The sequence below is a fragment of the Phaenicophaeus curvirostris genome, chromosome 13 (genome assembly GCF_032191515.1).
Source record: "Phaenicophaeus curvirostris isolate KB17595 chromosome 13, BPBGC_Pcur_1.0, whole genome shotgun sequence".
In the NCBI taxonomy this organism is placed as follows: Eukaryota; Metazoa; Chordata; class Aves; order Cuculiformes; family Cuculidae; genus Phaenicophaeus; species Phaenicophaeus curvirostris.
In genome coordinates this window covers 19,941,276-19,959,092 of record NC_091404.1, presented here as the reverse complement: position 1 = coordinate 19,959,092, position 17,817 = coordinate 19,941,276, and the positions used below count along the sequence as shown (strand labels likewise).

Below are 17,817 nucleotides of genomic sequence, written 5' to 3'. Positions count from 1 at the left end.
AAACAGACAATACCCTTCAGAAAGTATAACAACATCTACAACACGTAAGGCACACTGGCCAACACTGAGTAACCTGCCTTCATGGAGTTTCTGAGGTCAGCGTTGCTCTGAAAGCACTGGCTGAAGATCCCAGCTGGTCTAAGCCGGCACGTTTCATCTGAAACCATCTACTCAAGAGCCTGGCCCATAAAATCATTTCTGTGGACACAACTGAAGAAGACGTGGGCCCAAGCCCTATCCATACTATGGCCTGAAGCCTTCTGGCTGCACGGGTTCTCTCAGTCTGAAGCCTTGCACTACTGCAACTTTTCTGGAAGGACGTTTGCAGCACAAGCAACAAACCACAATCAGCTTTTGAGGAGTCTTTTTTATTAAGATAAATCCAGCAAAATTCCTAACAGTGGGTACATACAACCAACCTGCCCTTTTAAAAGAAATGTTTGTATTTCATTTAAAAACATGATTACACTTTTATTTATTTATTTTTCTTTTTTTTCAAAACTGACAAAATAAAATTACATTTGGGAAACAACAGATTTCCAGCTCTTAGGTTTTATCATGAAAATAGCTCACCTTCTTTATAAAAGCAACCCACAGAACCACTGGAATGTTTAACACAGTTATTTGTTTTGAGACCTCCCCACTTTAAGAAACCATACAACACATAGAAGGGTAAAATTAAAATCTGAAGTCTGTAAGCATGACTTACACAAAAAGGGACACACTGACAGAAGTCAAAAGCTACCACCACTTATTCTTTCCATGTACCATACAAACTATTACAATCACAAAATTTAAAAACAATGATTTTTTTTTTGTTGTTTTGTTTTGTTTGTTAGGGATTTAATTCCCAAGTAACCGAGATGAAGATGTTCCATAATTAAATTCATGCTAAAAAAACCTGCATTTATAAAATAGTTGATAAAAATATTCCTCTCTGTTAACAATACAGCATGGAGGTACGGATACCAAATGATGGAGATATAGGGCAGGGTTAACATTACTCGGACTTGGCTTCTTTATCATCAGATGCTTCAGCAGCTGGTGCCTATAAAAGTGTTTGGGAAGAATAGAAATATTATTGGTAACGCTAATTGGATACCATCTTAACAAGCATCAAAGAGAGACTAGTTTGGTAGCACACACACGGACAACATTTTGTGTAGATAGACAAGAATGCACAGCTACTACAGGAAAAACCAACATAACATCATGTCGGCCGATAATTCTAAAAATTAGAACACAGATGAGTATTAATTAATTATCAAGTTGATTTTGGAATGTTGAGTGCCTACAAAGAGGCTGAAGTTTTGTAAGTACTTTAGATTAGGATCAATCATATGCTAGGGAAAGTTCAAGTCCTCATCTCCATAATTTGCAGAGAAGTGCAAGAATGACACAAAACCCCACAATATTTGTCTGTTGTCCAGGCTTCAGGGAAATTGGTTCTCACCTGTTCTCTACGAAAGTGCTTGCTCTTACTTTTTAAGTCAACTTATCAAAGTCACAAAGCTCCTGTCAAAGATCCCTTGACGTACATTAGCCCCGTATTAATTTTTTAGCAAAGAAGCCCCTGGATTAGTTTTAAAATTGAAGGAATAAGTGATCCGTTAACTGGATAATGATACCCAACACGTGCCAAGAGTAAATTAGAAGCCACAGAGAACAAGAGGCTAGTCTGTGCCTGCAGGGGCAAAGGAAGCCCAGAGCGAATGTTGGGCTTCTATCAGCAAGCAATCTGCTAGGACAAGGCCATAAGGAGCTGACTGAAGCTGTCCTAGCAAACAGCAGCTCCTAGGCAAGTATCTGATGTTGTAAAAACCTGTAAGAAAGAGGCTTGCAGAACAAGAGACAAGACCAAGGACACTTTGGAGATCTCTTGTTGAATTGTTCTGAGGCGAAGAATTGTTTTAAAGAATTGTGTAGAACTTAAAACCAGATTTCTGGCACAGTACCAGCCCATGCTGAGCAGAAGAGGCGATCCAGCAGCCCAGAAAGGACACGAAAAGTCAGCTCCGGGTTGGATAGCAATCTCACTGAGCTCTATTGTTCCCCGAATATTCTGCACTGCTCTTGGGCCAGCCCCACGAGGGGCACTATGATAGCACAGACCACCTGCGGAAAGGCTCTATCACACAGCAGGAACGAGTTTGAAGGAGAATGCTATTTTTCAGGCTCTCCTTGGGAGTCGCCCTGCGCAGATCCTGCAGCTGGTCTGGCTCTACAGGATGGCAGTGAAACACACCACCTTCTGACAAGGACGCCCAACCGTTCACTCCTGCAGATGTATTACCAACACATCTGTGTTTATTCCCATCTTTACTGCAGCTACAGTACCTCATTAGTTTTGGTATCTCCGTTTTCAGAGTGGTTTTCTTCTTTAGCATCCTCTTGTTTAGTTTCGTCTTTGCCTTTGGCTCCTTTCTTCCCTTTTGTTGCTGCCTTCTTGTCCTCCTTTTTATCATTTGCCGCCTTTTCCTTCTGTTAAGAGAATAGATCTCGATGTGGTAAATGCCCATTTCCACCCTGCGCATCTGCATAAGCACATTCTCAACTCTACAACCGCCTACACAACCTGCCTCTACACTGGACTTCCATGGACAAAGACAAGATGGAAGTTTCTAAGGAGAAGTGCTTTCCTTCTATTCTGTCCTGAATGCGCTACTGGGAAGTGCATAATAAAAAAGCAGCCATGGCTAGGGCTAAAAGAATTCCTGTTTTAAATAGGCATTCAATTAAATTAGCTAAAAAATGTTGGGAGTTGAACTGGCCTGCGTTTCTGCTGCACTGCTGAAAGGCATACCAAAGCACAAAAAGAACATGTACGACCAGTGGAAACACCAGAACCCTTCAGATGTGCTGTTAATGCCTATTTAGAAACCTGTAACAAAGTTGTACTCAAAGGACTTTCCCCCTTTCCCTGCCAGAAATATTCCTTACTATAATAAACCATTTGCGTGATAGACAAGTTTGGGGCTCGACAGCACCACTTCAATAACAATGAGAACTTTGCATTTATTATTTAAGCACAGTTACTTATATGTGGATCAGGCAAAACCAAAGCAAAACTTGATGCTACAACTCCCATAATAATTGTTTTCCATATCGCAAGGTCAGATCCTGACCCCCATACACAGTAAAACATACAACTCTCCTTAGTTTCACTTCCAAGGATTTGTCTCTGGCTGCCAGCAAGCAAACCAGCTTCGTTCCTTGCTTGATTAACCTGGTTCCAGCAAAGGACCCATAAATACCTGCAAACTGCTACTCACAGGGAAGTGAAGATAAAGAAATAATTACTGAAAAAATATATACATACACTCAGAAGATGAAGGTGTCTCAGCGACCAGAAGTTAGAAAAGTGTACTTGCTTATTCAACACCTCGCTTACCAGTATAGAGAACTAACTGCCGTTAAAAAGAGGTGCTTGGTAAGGGTAAACTCAGACACAGAGTACGAAGAGCAAAGTCACCTGTTCTTCAATGATACTGACGTTTAAAAATTCACCAAAATTAACACCAAATCCTCTAATAATGCAGAAAATTAAGACAGGTGGTCAGTACCAGTCACGTGGCTGAGTGTCTCTTTCCTTTCCAGCCTCCCACGCCCCAGTCTGACCTTGCTGAGGGATTTTGACCCATCTAGGAAAACTCTACTCCAAACGAGTGTAAGGAGTCTCCTTTCCCTGGGCTGTGCCTGCTCTTAACAAGCCTCTCCTCCTCTCCAGAGACTCATCAGACATAAGCAGTGACTCTTCCCCGGAGAAGGAAGAGAGTCACCAGTTCCCAAGGGACAGGGGACAGGACAAGAGGGAATGGCCTCAAGCTCCACCAGGGGAGATTTAGGCTGGACATTAGGAAAAAATTTTTCACAGAAAGGGTCATAGGGCACTGGGACAGGCTACCCAGGGAGGTGGTTGATTCACCTTCCCTGGAGGTGCTTAAGGCACGGGTGGACGAGGTGTAAGGGGCATGGTTTAGTGTTTGATAAGAATGGTTGGACTCGATGATCTGGTGGGTCTCTTCCAACCTGGTTATTCTATGATGCTATGATTCAGAGAAAGAAAGAAAAGAGCTTGCCTCCACTCATTCTTTTTCCCCTTCATTGGCTGAACAGGCCCCCAGCTTTCAAGAGAGGCAGAAGACAGATGAGATCACAGTACTATCAGCACCCAAGCATCCTGGTACTCCTTGGCACTAAGATTTAGAATTGCAGTACCACCGTGGTACCACTTTGCTCTCTCTGTCACTTGAGCAGATCTCCTCAGACCTTTGGGGCATCCCCCTGAGGCAGATTCCTCCAGCAGCACCAGCACGCTCCAAACTCACAGGTGTTGGTCCCTTGCTCTTCCAATGTAAGCCAAAAAAGATTTTTAAAGACTTGGAGGAGTTTGAAGGACTTGCACCATTAAAAAACAGACAACAAAGCATTAACAGAGCTAAATCTGTCATTTTCTGCAGCCTGCTCTTTGCTGGTAAAGCCCCTCTTAAGAAAGCATTTGAGGAGAATCCAGAGAAACTGGCTTCCAGGGTTGGACTCCAACTGGAGAGAAAGTGTCTTGCAGCACACAGCTGTGAGTGAGGATCTTGGGATCTCTGCTTTGCAAGATCCGTGGCTTCTGGGGCCAAGTTAACAGCTGTTCTGATCAAGTCCCCTTTCACAACCCAGTGAGTCCAGGGAAAGAAATACCCAAGGAGATAATGCTCTTTTTCAGTTTCCAAGCTTCTTCCACCCTCACAGCTAGTTCTGACCCAATATCATTCTATTAACTTCGCTGAAGAATGTTTATCTGCAGATGGAAACATTGATTCAGGAACAAAGTCATGAGTTTGTAAAGTGACAGAAACTTTTCCCAGCTCTGTATTTTCCAATACGGCAACGTTTAAAAGCTGAAGTTTATTCTGACACACAAAAACACATTCAATGAACCTGAAGGCTGCAAAGTTAAGCATCTGGAGGGAAACAATTAAAGCTGCTCACACAACTCCTGTTACATGCCCCCTTGCACAAATATTGATTCAGTATCAGACAGGAGCTCTAGGAGCCAAAAGCGTAACTCAAGTACCCTGGGTTCAAACCAGCACCTTAGAAGTAAATGCCTTCCAAGCCCAACTTTGGGGGCAACCAAGTGGGGCAGTGATCAAGGCACCATTCCTGCCAGAACTAACCTGTATACGATCCCAGAGGGAGACCGCACCACACAACTTGTGCAGTAAGCAATCAAGCTAAGTTTGGAGCCCCTAACTTTTGAAGGCTCATTTTTGCAACTTTAAAGAGTCTGTTAACGCAGTTTTTGTGTGTAAAACCTGAGATGTTTCCACAAAAATAAAGAGCAAACTTGAATAAAAAGTACCAACAACATGCATCATGTGCACCTGCACTGACCTCTGCAAGGGCCACCAGCAGAGGCTGAACTTGGGCCTCTCAGATTCCCAAGCCCTCTCTCTCCTGCTTGGGCTGGAAAAGCCACCACCAGTAACTCACTCTCCTCTTCCCCAAGGAGCAGCCACTAGAGGGAACTGCAATCCAGAGTGTGCCAGCTGCTCACACCACAGGAATGTGGGGCAGCAGGGTTCCTCGGTTCCCCTGCCGCTCTGGAATGGGATCTAGAAATCTGGCTGGGTGACCAAGACACAGATGTGAAAGATTTGCTCTGCACATCACTGGGATTAGAGAGCTGAGATGCAGAGTCCCCAAAACAACAAGCAGGGTTTCTCTTGCCCCTGTCTTGTGACATCTCCACTGCATCCTCCAGCAGGAGCTGGAGGCAGAATAGTTTCAATCTCCTGGAAGTCTGTGCAAGGCCTCTTCAACACACAGAAAAGAACACCCGGTTCCTAGCCCATCACCTCCTTCTGTAACTAAAGCACACCTCGCATGCATGCTTTGCCCATATCACCAACCAAAACCACTGCAGAAAATGGATGATAGGAACAGGTTAAAAAAAAAAGACTAAAGTTTTATTGATTTTTTTTCCCACAGAAGCAAAATCCTGATATAATTTGGATATTTACAGGCAGCTCTAAAAGAAGCACTGCAACCACTGGGTAAGTTTCTGACAGAGTTGGGGTCTAAGGAAAAACCTCATGGACTGCAGAACTGTCCCCTTTTAAATTTCAAACTGTTGCTCTGAAGCACAATGGAGCTTTAAATAGTTTCATTTTTAACTACACTGTCAGATATGCCGATATTTTTGACATTTCCCAAAATATCCAGCTTAAAAAACAGTGAATGTAGAACATAATCTCCAGTGATTAGAATTTGATAAACTGATAACTAATTGAAAAGAGTGCCTTTGAATGAAAAAAGCAGTAACAAACTGTAATTAAAAGCATGATTTGCAATGCCTGCACTAACTAAGCCTCTGATCTCTATTCAAAGCATCGTTTTCCCAACAATGCGTTATGTGAAACTTCAGAACAGCCTTGCATGGCAAGCAGCAAAGCTTCACCACAACTGATTGAAAATCTGTTCAGTTTACCACAATCCTCCCCTAGGAATTGGATAAAATTATCTTTACATCTTTGACTTTAACTCACATAATTCAATCTGAAATCTTTAAAGACAATGGCAAAAACCCAAAAAGGTTAATTGTGGATGTTTTTTCCCTGCCCGTAAGAAAGAAAAGTATAATTTCAGTTTGAGAGATGTCGAACACTTACCTTAGGTGCTGCCTTTTTGGGCTTTGGCTCCGGTTTAGGTGGAGCAGGTTTCTGTACAAGAGATAAGAAGCAAGAGTCAGATGAATTCTTAAGTAAATGTTTTAGCAACACGTTCGCAGCTTCTGAAAACTACATAGTTAAGAGCTAGCTGTCTGTTTCATTCTGTAATACAAAGGACTAAACATCAGAGACAGATCCTCATCCTTTGTTATCCAAACCCACTTTCCTCATGTATGTTACAGTGGTTATGATACAAATGCTAATAGTAAGTGGATCATTCCTGTGTCTGGGTGTCACCGTCTGTTGTGAGGGCAAGAAGCTGTCAAAAATGAAAGGTATTAATATTTGACATAACTCCATGTGTGAATATACATCTTAGCTTTCCCTAAAATTAAGTACTTTTTTTTTAAACAGCAACTGCTATTCACTTGGCATTTCCAAGATGGCTTAAAGAAGGGCTGGGTGCACCGAGCACCTGTAAAAAAACATGTCAAAAGCCTGTTTAAGACTGCAACTTTGGGCTGAACCCTACTGCACAACACAGACTTACACCCTCTAGGTCTCAGTTTACCCAACAGTTGGCCTCGCAAAATCAATGGCACATTACAAGTGTAAGGAGAGCACAAGTAATCTGAAGAGCTACGAGCAGGTAATGGTACGGAGAAGACCTACAGAGAACAAATGCAGCTTGAAATCACTATTTCTTGACTCTGGACTCATGTATCCACACTGAATGTTAACTAACAAAGATGTTGTAGCTCATGTGAAATGTCTAAAAGTAAGACTGTAACGATACTTGTGGATTGGAAACACAAAACAGGAATTTTACTTTATATAATGCAGTACTCTAACCACATCTTTCACAATAAGATCTCAATATCAAAAAGACAAGGTTTTCTTTCCAAGCCTTTTAGCATTCAATTTCTGCCCTGACCAAAGAGGATTTCCTACTGTATTCTTCATATTTCTGTAAATATTTAATTTTCTGTAAAAACAAGACTATTTTTTTACCACATAAATATTACCCAGTATTTTAGATAGGGAATTCCTTACACTCATTACTAATGGGCTGAATGTTGATGAATAACGGAATGTGGAATCAATCTAATGTTGTTAAAACCATTTCCAAGCTGCCTGCCTCATCTTGATATGCCAATAAGAAAGTATCACACCTCCAGATCCCTTCTTATGGCTATGCTGAACTCTTGCAAATTCTAGAGGCTGGAAACATTAACTTATTTCTCATGAATTAGAAACCATGACACTGAAAACCTCCTATAACTGTCCCCCAGAAGTTAGCATTCACGTGATGTAATGTCAAAAGAGTAAATGAAGATACTCACAGCAGATAGTCTGGCCGACCTTCTCTTTGGCTGTGTAAAGAAAGAGTTGGCATTACAATTCAGAACATATAAAGCTGCGCACTACAACCCAAACTAACACGGCACGTCCACTACAACATGAAGCCCCAAATGAACTCTAGGAGTTATGGAATTACGGGCATTTGGTCCACGAATTCCCTAAAGCACAACTTTGTTCAACAGTTCCCACTCTCTGCTGCCACGCTTTCACTCTGCTGAGGTGGTGAGAGATGACATTTCTTTATTTCCAGGTGCTTTGGCACCAAACTACCTGTTAGGATAAAGGGGGCAGGGAACCTTCGGAACCAGTAGCCTCAGTGGCTGCAACACCCAGCGCCCACTTGAGGTGACAGGGATAGCCCTGGGCATCCAAAGAGGTGCACCTGCACCTGTAGATCCCATTTGAGATGCAGGGACCTCATAATTTACATGAAACATGGAACACCACTGAAGTTCTTGGTGCAGCAGCTCCTACCTCCTCCTTTGCCTCGCCTTCAGCTGGAGCCTGCAAGGAAAAAGACAGACTGAGGTGAGAAGGCAGTGTCAGCTCCCAGACAGCAGCTGGAGCCCAGCAGGCAAGGAATCATAGAATGGTTTGAGTTGGAAGAGACCTCAAAGCCCATCCAGTTCCACCCCTTGCCATGGACAGGGACACCTCCCACTCAATCCGGTTGCTCCAAGCCCCATCCAACCTAGCCTTGAACACCTCCAGGGACAGCCACCACTTCCCTGAGTAACCTGGGCCAGGGCCTCCCCACCCTCATTGTGAAGAATTTCCTCCTAATGCCTAGTCTAAGTCTTCTTTCCAATTATAACCATTCTGCCTTGTCCTATCACTCCAGGCTCTTGTAAAACACCCCTCCACAGCTTTCCTGGAGCCCTTTTCAGCACTGGAAGCTGCTCTAAGGTCTCCCCAGAGCCTTCTCTTCTCCAAGCTGAAAAACCCCAACTCTCAGCAGAGGGGCTCCAGCCCTCACATCATCTTTGTGGCCTCCTCTGGGCCCTTTCCATCACTTCCATTTCCTTACCTTAGGGATTCCACAACTGGACACAGGACTCCAGGTGGGATCCCACGCGAGTGACGCAGAGGATAACCCCTGCTGCTCCCTCTGCTTTGGACGCAGCGCATCTTTCTAAGCTGTGCGTGCACTTATCCATTTTTTAACGCCTTGAGGAGGAGAACCTACTCCAAGAGAGGGAGCAGGCAGCTATGGCGGCGCACACCCCCCCCTTTAACGGACTACAACTCCCACAATGCCCCGCGCCCGCCGCGGCACGTCACCACGCACGACGTCGCCGCGTTCAAAATCTTCCCGCCAAATCGCCAACCCCCGCGCGAGGGCGATGATGGCGACCACCAAGAAGGCCCGCGGGGCTAAGGCCGGACCCGTCGAGCTCCCCCAACCCCGGACCCGCCGAACGGCGGGTCCGGGGATGGGGGCGCTCGACGGGTCGGGGAGAAGCTCCTTGAGTGGCTCAAGTGGCTTCATCGCCCGCGGGACGAGCTAATGAGGCGGAGGGAGGGGGTAATGGGGGGGGGGGGGGGGTGTCCCGTTTTATCCCGCGCTAAAGTTCCTCGTGCTGCTGTTGAACCCTTTCCCCCCCCCCTCTTTCCTTCTCTCAGGGCGCAGTTTTGTTGTTTTTTTTTTTTTTTTAAATTCTGCGCCGCCTAATGGCTCCGAATTACCATTGCACAACCATCTGGTATGACAAGAAGTGGGAGAGGAGGAGGAAGGAGAGAGAGGAGAGGAAAAAAAAAAAAAAAAAGGAGAACAAAGGCAAACGCAGGAGAAAGAGGCACCGTTTGGATTCGTATCCTACCAAGGAATGGCTCCAGCAGCCTTAAAACGCCCTTGGAAGGGCTTGGGGCCGGGAGGTGGTTGGGTTTTGGGCGCTGGGCAGAGCCCTGGGCGCTGTGTTGTCTCCACGGGGGCAGCAGCAGCACCATGGCTGGTGTTAATCCAGCATGGAGACACGGCTCCCAGCCTTCTCCTTCCCAAACAAAACGGCCCGGAGTGAACTCGCAGCCTCCCCTGCTTCCCCCAACCCCCTCGCTGCCCCCCAAACCCGCTCCCTCCCGTCCCGGCTCCGCTTTAGGACAAGCCACAAAATAATTTAAAAAGAGGAAAAAAAAAAAAAACAAAACAAAACACACCCCAACCAAAACCCCCCAAAAACTCCACATCCGCGCGCGCGCAAAATTTACAGCGATTTTTTTTTTTCCCCCTTCGCTCCCCTCGTTTGGCTTTTTTTTTTTTTTCGTTTTTTTCTTTTTTTTTTTGTACTTACCTTTCTTTTGGGCATAGTTGCACCTTAATAGTTGATTGCAAAATAGAGAGAGAGGGATAAAAAATAAATGTAACCCCCGAAAAACTGCCTCAACCGTTGTGCGAAATTGGAAACAAACAAAAAAAAAAAAAAAGGAGAGGAAAAAAAAAAAAAGGAAGATGTATAAGGGACCAAGAGTTAATTGCAGCAGAAACTGAACAAAAAAAAAATCCCCCCCTCTTTATTGCAAACAGTCAAATACACCAACACGCAGCCAAACTGCATGAATGGGGAGCGCGAGATGGGCCCAGGCGCCGAGCGACGGCCGCCGCGGCCAATGGGAGCGCGGCGTGAGCGCGGGGCGGGGCGGGGCGGCCGCAGCGCCGGGGCCGCCGCCGGGCGGCCCTTACGCCGTCTGCGCAGCGCCGCCGGCTTAAAGCGCGCGGTGGGCCCCTACGCTGCGTGCGCAGCGGGGCCGCGCGGGGGAGAGTACGCAGGGCCTTTACGCCGTCGGCGTAGCGGCGCCGGCCTAAAGCGCGCGGCGTGCGCAGCGGCGCCGAGCGGGAGACACGGCGGGCCCTTACGCTGTGTGCGCAGCGGCGCCGCGCGGGGGATACGGCGGGCCCTTACGCTGTGTGCGCAGCGGGGCACACGGCGGGCCCTTACGCTGTGTGCGCAGCGGCGCCGGCCCGAAGCGCGCGGTGAAGACGGCGCCGCCGGCAGCCCCGCGCGGGCCTCGGCGGGCGGGACGGGAGGCGACGCGGGGCCCGGGGCAGCTCCCGCTCCGCCGCCCCCTGCCCCGCGTTCCCCCCCAGAGAGCGGGAAAGAAACTTCCCCGAAAGTTGGCGCAGGCCGCGGTCCCACAACATGGCGCCGGGCGCGGGGCCGCCATGGCGGGGCGGCGGGAAGGGCCCGCGGTGGCTGCGCCGGCAGCGGCTGGCGAGGCAGCACAGCGCTCCAGGCTGCCTTTCTGTAGAATCACAGAATGGTTTGGGTCGGAAGGGACTTCAAAGTCCATCCAATTCCACCCCCTGCCCTGGGCAGGGACACCTCCCACTGGATCAGGGGCTCCAAGCCCCATCCAACCTGGCCTTGAACCCCTCCAGGGATGGGGCAGCCACCCCTGCTCTGGGCAACCTGGGCCAGTGTCTCACCAACCTCACCGTGAAGAATATCTTCCTAAGGTCTAATCTAAATCTTCCCCCTTCCAATTTAAAGCTATTCCCCCTCATTGTATCCTGCACTCCTTGATCAAGAGCCCCTCCACAGCAATCCTGGAGCCCCTTTCCACACTGGAAGTTGCTCTGACGTCTCCCCGGACACTTCTCCAGGCTCAACAACCCCAGCTCTCAGGTCATCTCCATGGCCTCCTCTGGACTCACTCGCAACAGTTCGGTCTCCCTCCTATGTTGGGGGTTCCAGAACCAGACACGGCACTCCAGGTGGGGTCTCATGAGAGCAGAATAGAGGGTTAGAATCCCCTCCCTCGCCCTGCTGGCCACGCTTCTTTGGATGCAGCCCAGGACATGGTTTACTTTCCGGGCTGTGAGCATGTGTTGTCAGCTCATGTCAAGTTTCTCATCAACCAGCACCCTAAGACCTTCTCTGCTGGGCTCCTCTCCATCACATGGTCCCCCGACCCATATTGAAACCATAGATTGCCCCAACTCAGGCATAGGACCTCACGCTTGCCCTTGTTTAACCTCATGTGTGTTAGATCTTAGCTGAAGGGAGCAAGATCTTCCCTGGAGACAGGCCTGCCTGTTTGAGGTAGGCAGTAAGGGAAGGTCTCAGCCTTCTGGATGGATTCAGGAAACTCTGCTCCCTTTTCATCATCACTGGGGTTCCTGTTAGGGTTACTCTTATCTGGTTTGTGTATTTCTTCAGGGAAAGCACAAGGTGGATATTAATACCAGCTTTAGGAATGAAAGACTGAAAGCAAGACTTGAAGCAGGAGCTGGTGCTCAGAGGTGTGACTTCCTGCCAAAAGGCAGCCTCATCTCTGCTGAAAAACCTCCAGTAAAGCAGATTCTGCAGGCTTCCTGGATAGCCTGTCTGAGCATACAAGTGTCCTTAAACCCACAAAGTTGTCCCCAGCATCTGAACAGTGCTTTGGTTGTGAAATTAAGTTTCTTTGCCTGGTGTCTAGCAGATGCAAAGAATGATTAATAAGCATCAATTTACATTAATATTTGAGCTACTCTATCATTTCACACAATATTGTCACAGTTCTCCCCTGAACTTCATTTTCCTGGGCTAAACAAATTCTCATGATCTCACAGGCCCTATTTTCTAAACTTCTTTTTTTTCTTTCTAAACTTTTCTTCGTGGCCAGGCATGGAGAGACTTGGTTGTACCAAAGGTATGGTGATTATGCCGTTCTTCAGCACTTCTGCCTCTGAAATCAGAAAGGTGGATGACCACGTGGCTGGCGGCATAGTGAGGCTGCCTCGAGTGCTGTGCTGACCTCTGCCCTGACAACTTCTGTTAAACCAGAAGCAAGCATGGCATGGGCTCTGGACACATTCACCTCTCAACCTGGTTCGTCTGACATCTAACACCAGAGTAGAGTAGAAGGGCAGAATCCCCTCCCTTGCTCTGCTGCTCACACTGCTTTTGATTTTGATGAGCTGCAAGGCTGCTCCACGATGCCAGCACATCACAGCGTGGTTCCAGACGCCGGGAGACTCACTGATCCCAACCAACGCACTGCTGCCTGTGCACCCAGGTCTCCAGAGTGAGGTTGCAGTTCAGTATTTATAGATCCCCAGGCCCTGTGGGCTCTGTAAATGCTGCTCTGTCAGAACACTCTTGTTATTACAACAATTAACACCATCCATTTCCCCTTTATTTGCAAGATGAGAACCAAAGTGAAGGTTCTAGCCTGTGTGCCTGTAGTCAGCACTGGTGAGGCTGCATCTTGAATCCTGGGTTCAGTTTTGGGCCTCTCACTCCAAGGAGGACATTGAGGGGCTGGAGTGCATCAAGAGAAGGGAGTGGAGCTGGAGAAGGGTCTGGAGCCCAGGGGTTCTGGGAACGGCTGAGGAACCTGAGCCTGTTTGGTCTGGAGAAGTGGAGGCTGAGGGGAGACCTCATTATGGCCTCAAGTTGCACCAGGGCAGGTTCAGATGAGACATGAGGAAAACTTTCTTTGCCAAAAGAGTTCTCGGGCACTGGCAGAGGCTGCCCAGGGAGGTGGTGGAGCCTCCATCCCAGGAGGGATTTAAAAGGAGGGCCAATTATGAGCTCAGGGATGGTTTCGTGGTGTGCAGGAATAGTTGGACTTGGTGCTCAGAGGTCTTTTCCAACCAAGCAATTCAATGCTTCTCATCACTCTCTGGAACTCCCAGAAAGGAGGTTGTAGTGGGGTGGGTGTTGGTCTCTTCTCCCAAGTGACAGGCGATAAGATGAGAGGAAACGTCCTCAAGCTGCACCACGGCAGGTTTAGGCTGGGTAGTAGAAAAACTTTCTTCTCAGAAACGGTTCTCTGGGACTGGAACAACCGCCCAGGGACGTGGTGGAGTCCCCATCCCTGCAGGGGTTTAGAAGCCGCGTGGCTGCGGTGCTTGGGGACGCGGTTGTAGCGGCGGCCGGGTGCGGCTGGACTCGATCTCAAAGGCCTTTTCCAACCGCAGGATCCCGCGATCCCAGCGCCCCGCCCGGAGCCGCCTCCCCGCCCGCGCCGGCAGGGGGCGCTCCCTGCCCCGGCTCAGCCCCGCACGGGCCCTGGGCGGCTACAACCGGGCCCGGGGCAGGCAGGTGGCTCCGCGGTGGGCAGGCTCCTGGGCTCCCCTCAGGGAGCACTCACGCTGTTTGTTGTCGCTGAAGCTGGTGCCAGAGCCGTCACTCACTCAGTACTGCTGCTGCATAGTACATAAACCAATATAAACCAATCATAGAATCACAGAATAACCAGGTTGGAAGAGACCCACCGGCTCATCGAGTCCAACCATTCCCATCAATCACTAGCCCACGTCCCTCAGCGCCTCGTCCACCCGGCCCTTAAACCCCTCCAGGGAAGGGGACTCAACCCCCTCCCTGGGCAGCCTCTGCCAGTGCCCAATGACCCTTTCTGTGAAAAATATTTTCCTAATGTCCAGCCTAAACCTCCCCTGGCGGAGCTTGAGGCCATTCCCTCTCGTCCTGTCCCCTGTCCCTTGGGAGAAGAGCCCAGCTCCCTCCTCTCCACAACCTCCTTTCAGGTAGTTGTAGAGAGCAACGAGGTCTCCCCTCAGCCTCCTCTTCTCCAGGCTAAACACCCCCAGCTCTCTCAGCCGCTCCTCATAAGGCCTGTTCTCCAGCCCCCTCACCAGCTTTATTGCTCTTCTCTGGACTCGCTCCAGAGCCTCAACATCCTTCTTGTGGTGAGGGGCCCAGAACTGACCCCAGGATTCGAGGAGCGGTCTCACCAGTGCTGAGTACAGAGGGAGGATAACCTCCCTGGACCTGCTGGTCACGCCGTTTCTGATCCAAGCCAAGATGCCATTGGCCTTCTTGGCCACCTGGGCCACTGCTGGCTCATGTTCAGTCGCTGTCAACCAACACCCCCAGGTCCCTCTCCTCCAGGCAGTTTCCAGCCAGACTTCTCCTAGTCTGGAGCTGCTCAGGGTTGTTGTGCCCCAAGTGCAGGACCCGGCATTTGGCCTTGTTAAACCTCATGCCTTTGGTCTCAGCCCAGCGGTCCAGCCTGTTCAGATCCCTTTGGAGCCTCCCGACCCTCCAGCAGATCGACACTGGTTTTGTTATCCTTGTAATGAACAAGAGAGAAATAAAAGATACAGCCTGGCAAGGTGGCCTTGTATAAACATGCACTACGGCAAATGTGCAAAGGAATTGAGGAGACAATAAGCTTTTCTCGGTATTGTATACACAGTTTTCCTGTCTGTGCGAGAACAGGAGAGGTGTAATAACAATTTGTTCATTTGTTTGAAGTTTTGGTCTACCCTGAGAAGAATAATTAAATGCTTCACAACTGTTTAATAGTGAAAACAAAAATAATACCTTGGATTTCACATGAGTAGTCTGGGAATAGAAAACAATGCGTGTTTCTGCCAATGCAGTAGGAAATTTACTATTATGAGTCAAGAAAATGCAATCGTTTCAATAATACCCAGTTCATGTATTGCTCTTAACTTAATAAATCTTCTCTCATGAAGATAAAATGCCTCCTAAAGTGCACTTCTGAGAGTCATGATTCCAGCAGGTTTTTTTTGTAGGCATAAAGACAAGGTGCAGCTCACTCCAGGAGAATTTCAGCTCTGAGGAGCTGAAGCGCATTAGGATGAGGAGAGGAGAGCCAGCCAGCAGAATGACAAGTGAGCCCAAAGCTGAAACAAACCGCTCTCCACCTGTATTTTTCCTTCTTTCTGATAAGCTATGGTTACTGCCTCTGGTGTCCCATTACCGACTGGCACGTAACGCAGTGCTTCAGGAGAAATGGGAATTAGCGGTGCTTCTCTCAAGCTATTGCAAAAGGGCTGTACAAACATATCTGAAGAAACATTCCTCCAAGAGTTTTAATCTCCTGGACTTGGTTTGTTTTAAAGAGATTATAAAGTACATTTTTTTATTTATTTTGAAATTCTCTGAACTAGGGAATTTTTATTGTGTGCCATCATCCTAAATAAATTTGGGGTTATTGCTTTTTCAAAATGTACATGAATCTCATGACAGTCACAAAGATTCAGGTAAGTTTGCAAGTAATATAAGAATGAGGCAAGTCATCCTCGAAATAATTCTCTTTCCTCTTCCTGGTGGCAAATTAATAAAACAAATACAGGTGACTTAGTTCAGTAGACTTTTAAATTCAACCAGTTTTTTTAAAGATCATAGAATCATTTGGTTGGAAAAGACCTTTGAGATCATCAAGTCCAACCGTACCTGTGCATTATTAAACCATCTCTGAGACCTCATGCCTCTGGTTAGAAAAAACACTTGATAATTTGAATTGGGAAGGCTTGGAAAGGTTTGGGAAAACCATCTTGGCAATACCTCCCTGTTTTTGCCAAGAGCAGAACAAATACCCTCCTTTCATCTTAGCTGGTAGGTGTTAAAATTTCAGCTTGCTATGTTTATCACAGTAATTATTTTCCATTTGCTGTGCGGTTGCTGTCAGAGTGTACAGTGAAATGTACGTAAGGTTACACTCAGAGAACCAGAGGCAAGCGGTAGACAGATGCTGAATATAAATTTCTCTAAATAGCGTGTCACCATGACTGCAACAATTAAGAACTCATTGTGGTCTCATCCCATGCTCCTAAGTGATACACCCAATGGATCCGCGTGCTGTGGAGTTGCAGCGCGTGGTGGCCCTTCTGCACGGCCCCGCTCTCCCACCTTATCTGAGCAGCGCCCAAGCCCTACCTATGGCACAGGTGAGGGAGTCATAGAATGCCAGGTTGGAAGGGACCTCAAAGATCCCCTGGGCCAGTGTTTTTAGATGATCCATAGTTTCAGTGAGGTGGCCCAGCACCCTGTGAAGCTGAGCCTTGAAAATGCCCAGTGCAGAGGGGCCCACCACTACCCTGGGAGATCATTCCAGTGTTTCACTGTTCTCACAGGGAAAACTTTTCTTCTGGAATCCAACTAGAATCTTCCCAGGGGCAACTTATCCACATGCCCCTGAGAGAGCTGGGGGTGTTTAGCCTGGGGAGGAGGAGGCTGAGGGGAGACCTCATTGCTCTCTACAACTACATGAGAGGAGGTTGTGGAGAGGATGGAGCTGGGCTCTTCTCCCAAGTGACAGGGGACAGGACGAGAGAAAATGGCCTTGAGCTGCACCAAGGGAGGTTCAGACTGGATATCAGAAATTTTTCGCAGAAAGGGTCATTGGGCACTGTTAGAGGCTGCCCAGGGAGGGGGCTGAGTCACCATCCCTGGAGGGGTTTAAAAGACAGGTAGACGGGGTGCTGAGGGACATGGTTTAGTGGCAGGTGGTTGGACTAGATCACAGAATCACAGAATCACAGAATAACCAGGCTAGAAGAGACCCACCGGATCATCGAGTCCAACCGTTCCCATCAAACACTAATCGAGATGATCCAAGAGGTCTTCTCCATCCTAGCTATTCTATGATTCCATGAAAAGGAGATTCTTAATTCAGAATATCAGGGTGTGAGGGGATGGGGGGGGGCATAATGGGGGGGTGTGAAGGAATGGGGGCTGCGTGTGTGTGTGTGTGAGGGTGATGGTGAAGGAAGCGATGGGGTGAAGGGGGGACCCTGACCTGACGGGGAGGGAGGGAGAGGGGAGTGGGGGAAGAGGGGAGCGGGGGTGACTGCCATGGGGGGTCATAAGAGTAGGGCCATGAAGGGCGGGGGGGAGGGAAAAGGGAGTAGGGGGGTGACCATGAGGGGGTGACAGCCAAGGAAGGGGCGTGGGGGGGACCTGAAGGGGAGGGAGCAAGGGAGGGAGAGGGGAGAGAGGGAAGCGGGGGTGACGGCCATGGGGGGATTTCTAAGGGGGGATCCTGAAGGAGAAGGGAGAGCGAGGGATGGAGAAGGGAGTGGGGGGGCCGTCCATGGGGT

The 17,817-nt window shown here is 48.3% G+C and overlaps 1 protein-coding gene across 1 annotated transcript; it reads right to left on the bottom strand.

Moving 5' to 3' along the window:
• Nucleotides 1–347: 347 nt before the first annotated feature.
• On the bottom strand, nucleotides 348–10,607 carry HMGN5 (high mobility group nucleosome binding domain 5). The gene is made up of 6 exons (XM_069867559.1): nucleotides 10,313–10,607; nucleotides 8,499–8,528; nucleotides 8,006–8,035; nucleotides 6,663–6,713; nucleotides 2,338–2,481; nucleotides 348–1,048 (listed from the first exon to the last, which is right to left on the bottom strand). Exons 1-6 carry the CDS (start codon nucleotides 10,325–10,327, stop codon nucleotides 1,001–1,003), a joined length of 318 nt encoding a protein of 105 aa, XP_069723660.1. The 5' UTR covers nucleotides 10,328–10,607; the 3' UTR covers nucleotides 348–1,000.
• Between the last annotated feature and the right edge of the window lie 7,210 nt (nucleotides 10,608–17,817).

What these genes read in the sequence shown, in the direction of transcription:
- HMGN5 (XM_069867559.1), bottom strand. An exon ending in AAGGCGAGGCAAAGGAGGAG is followed by an intron (nt 8,036 to 8,498) that starts GTAGGAGCTGCT and finishes TTCTTTACACAG; the next exon opens with CCAAAGAGAAGGTCGGCCAG. An exon ending in GGTCGGCCAGACTATCTGCT is followed by an intron (nt 6,714 to 8,005) that starts GTGAGTATCTTC and finishes TCTCTTGTACAG; the next exon opens with AAACCTGCTCCACCTAAACC.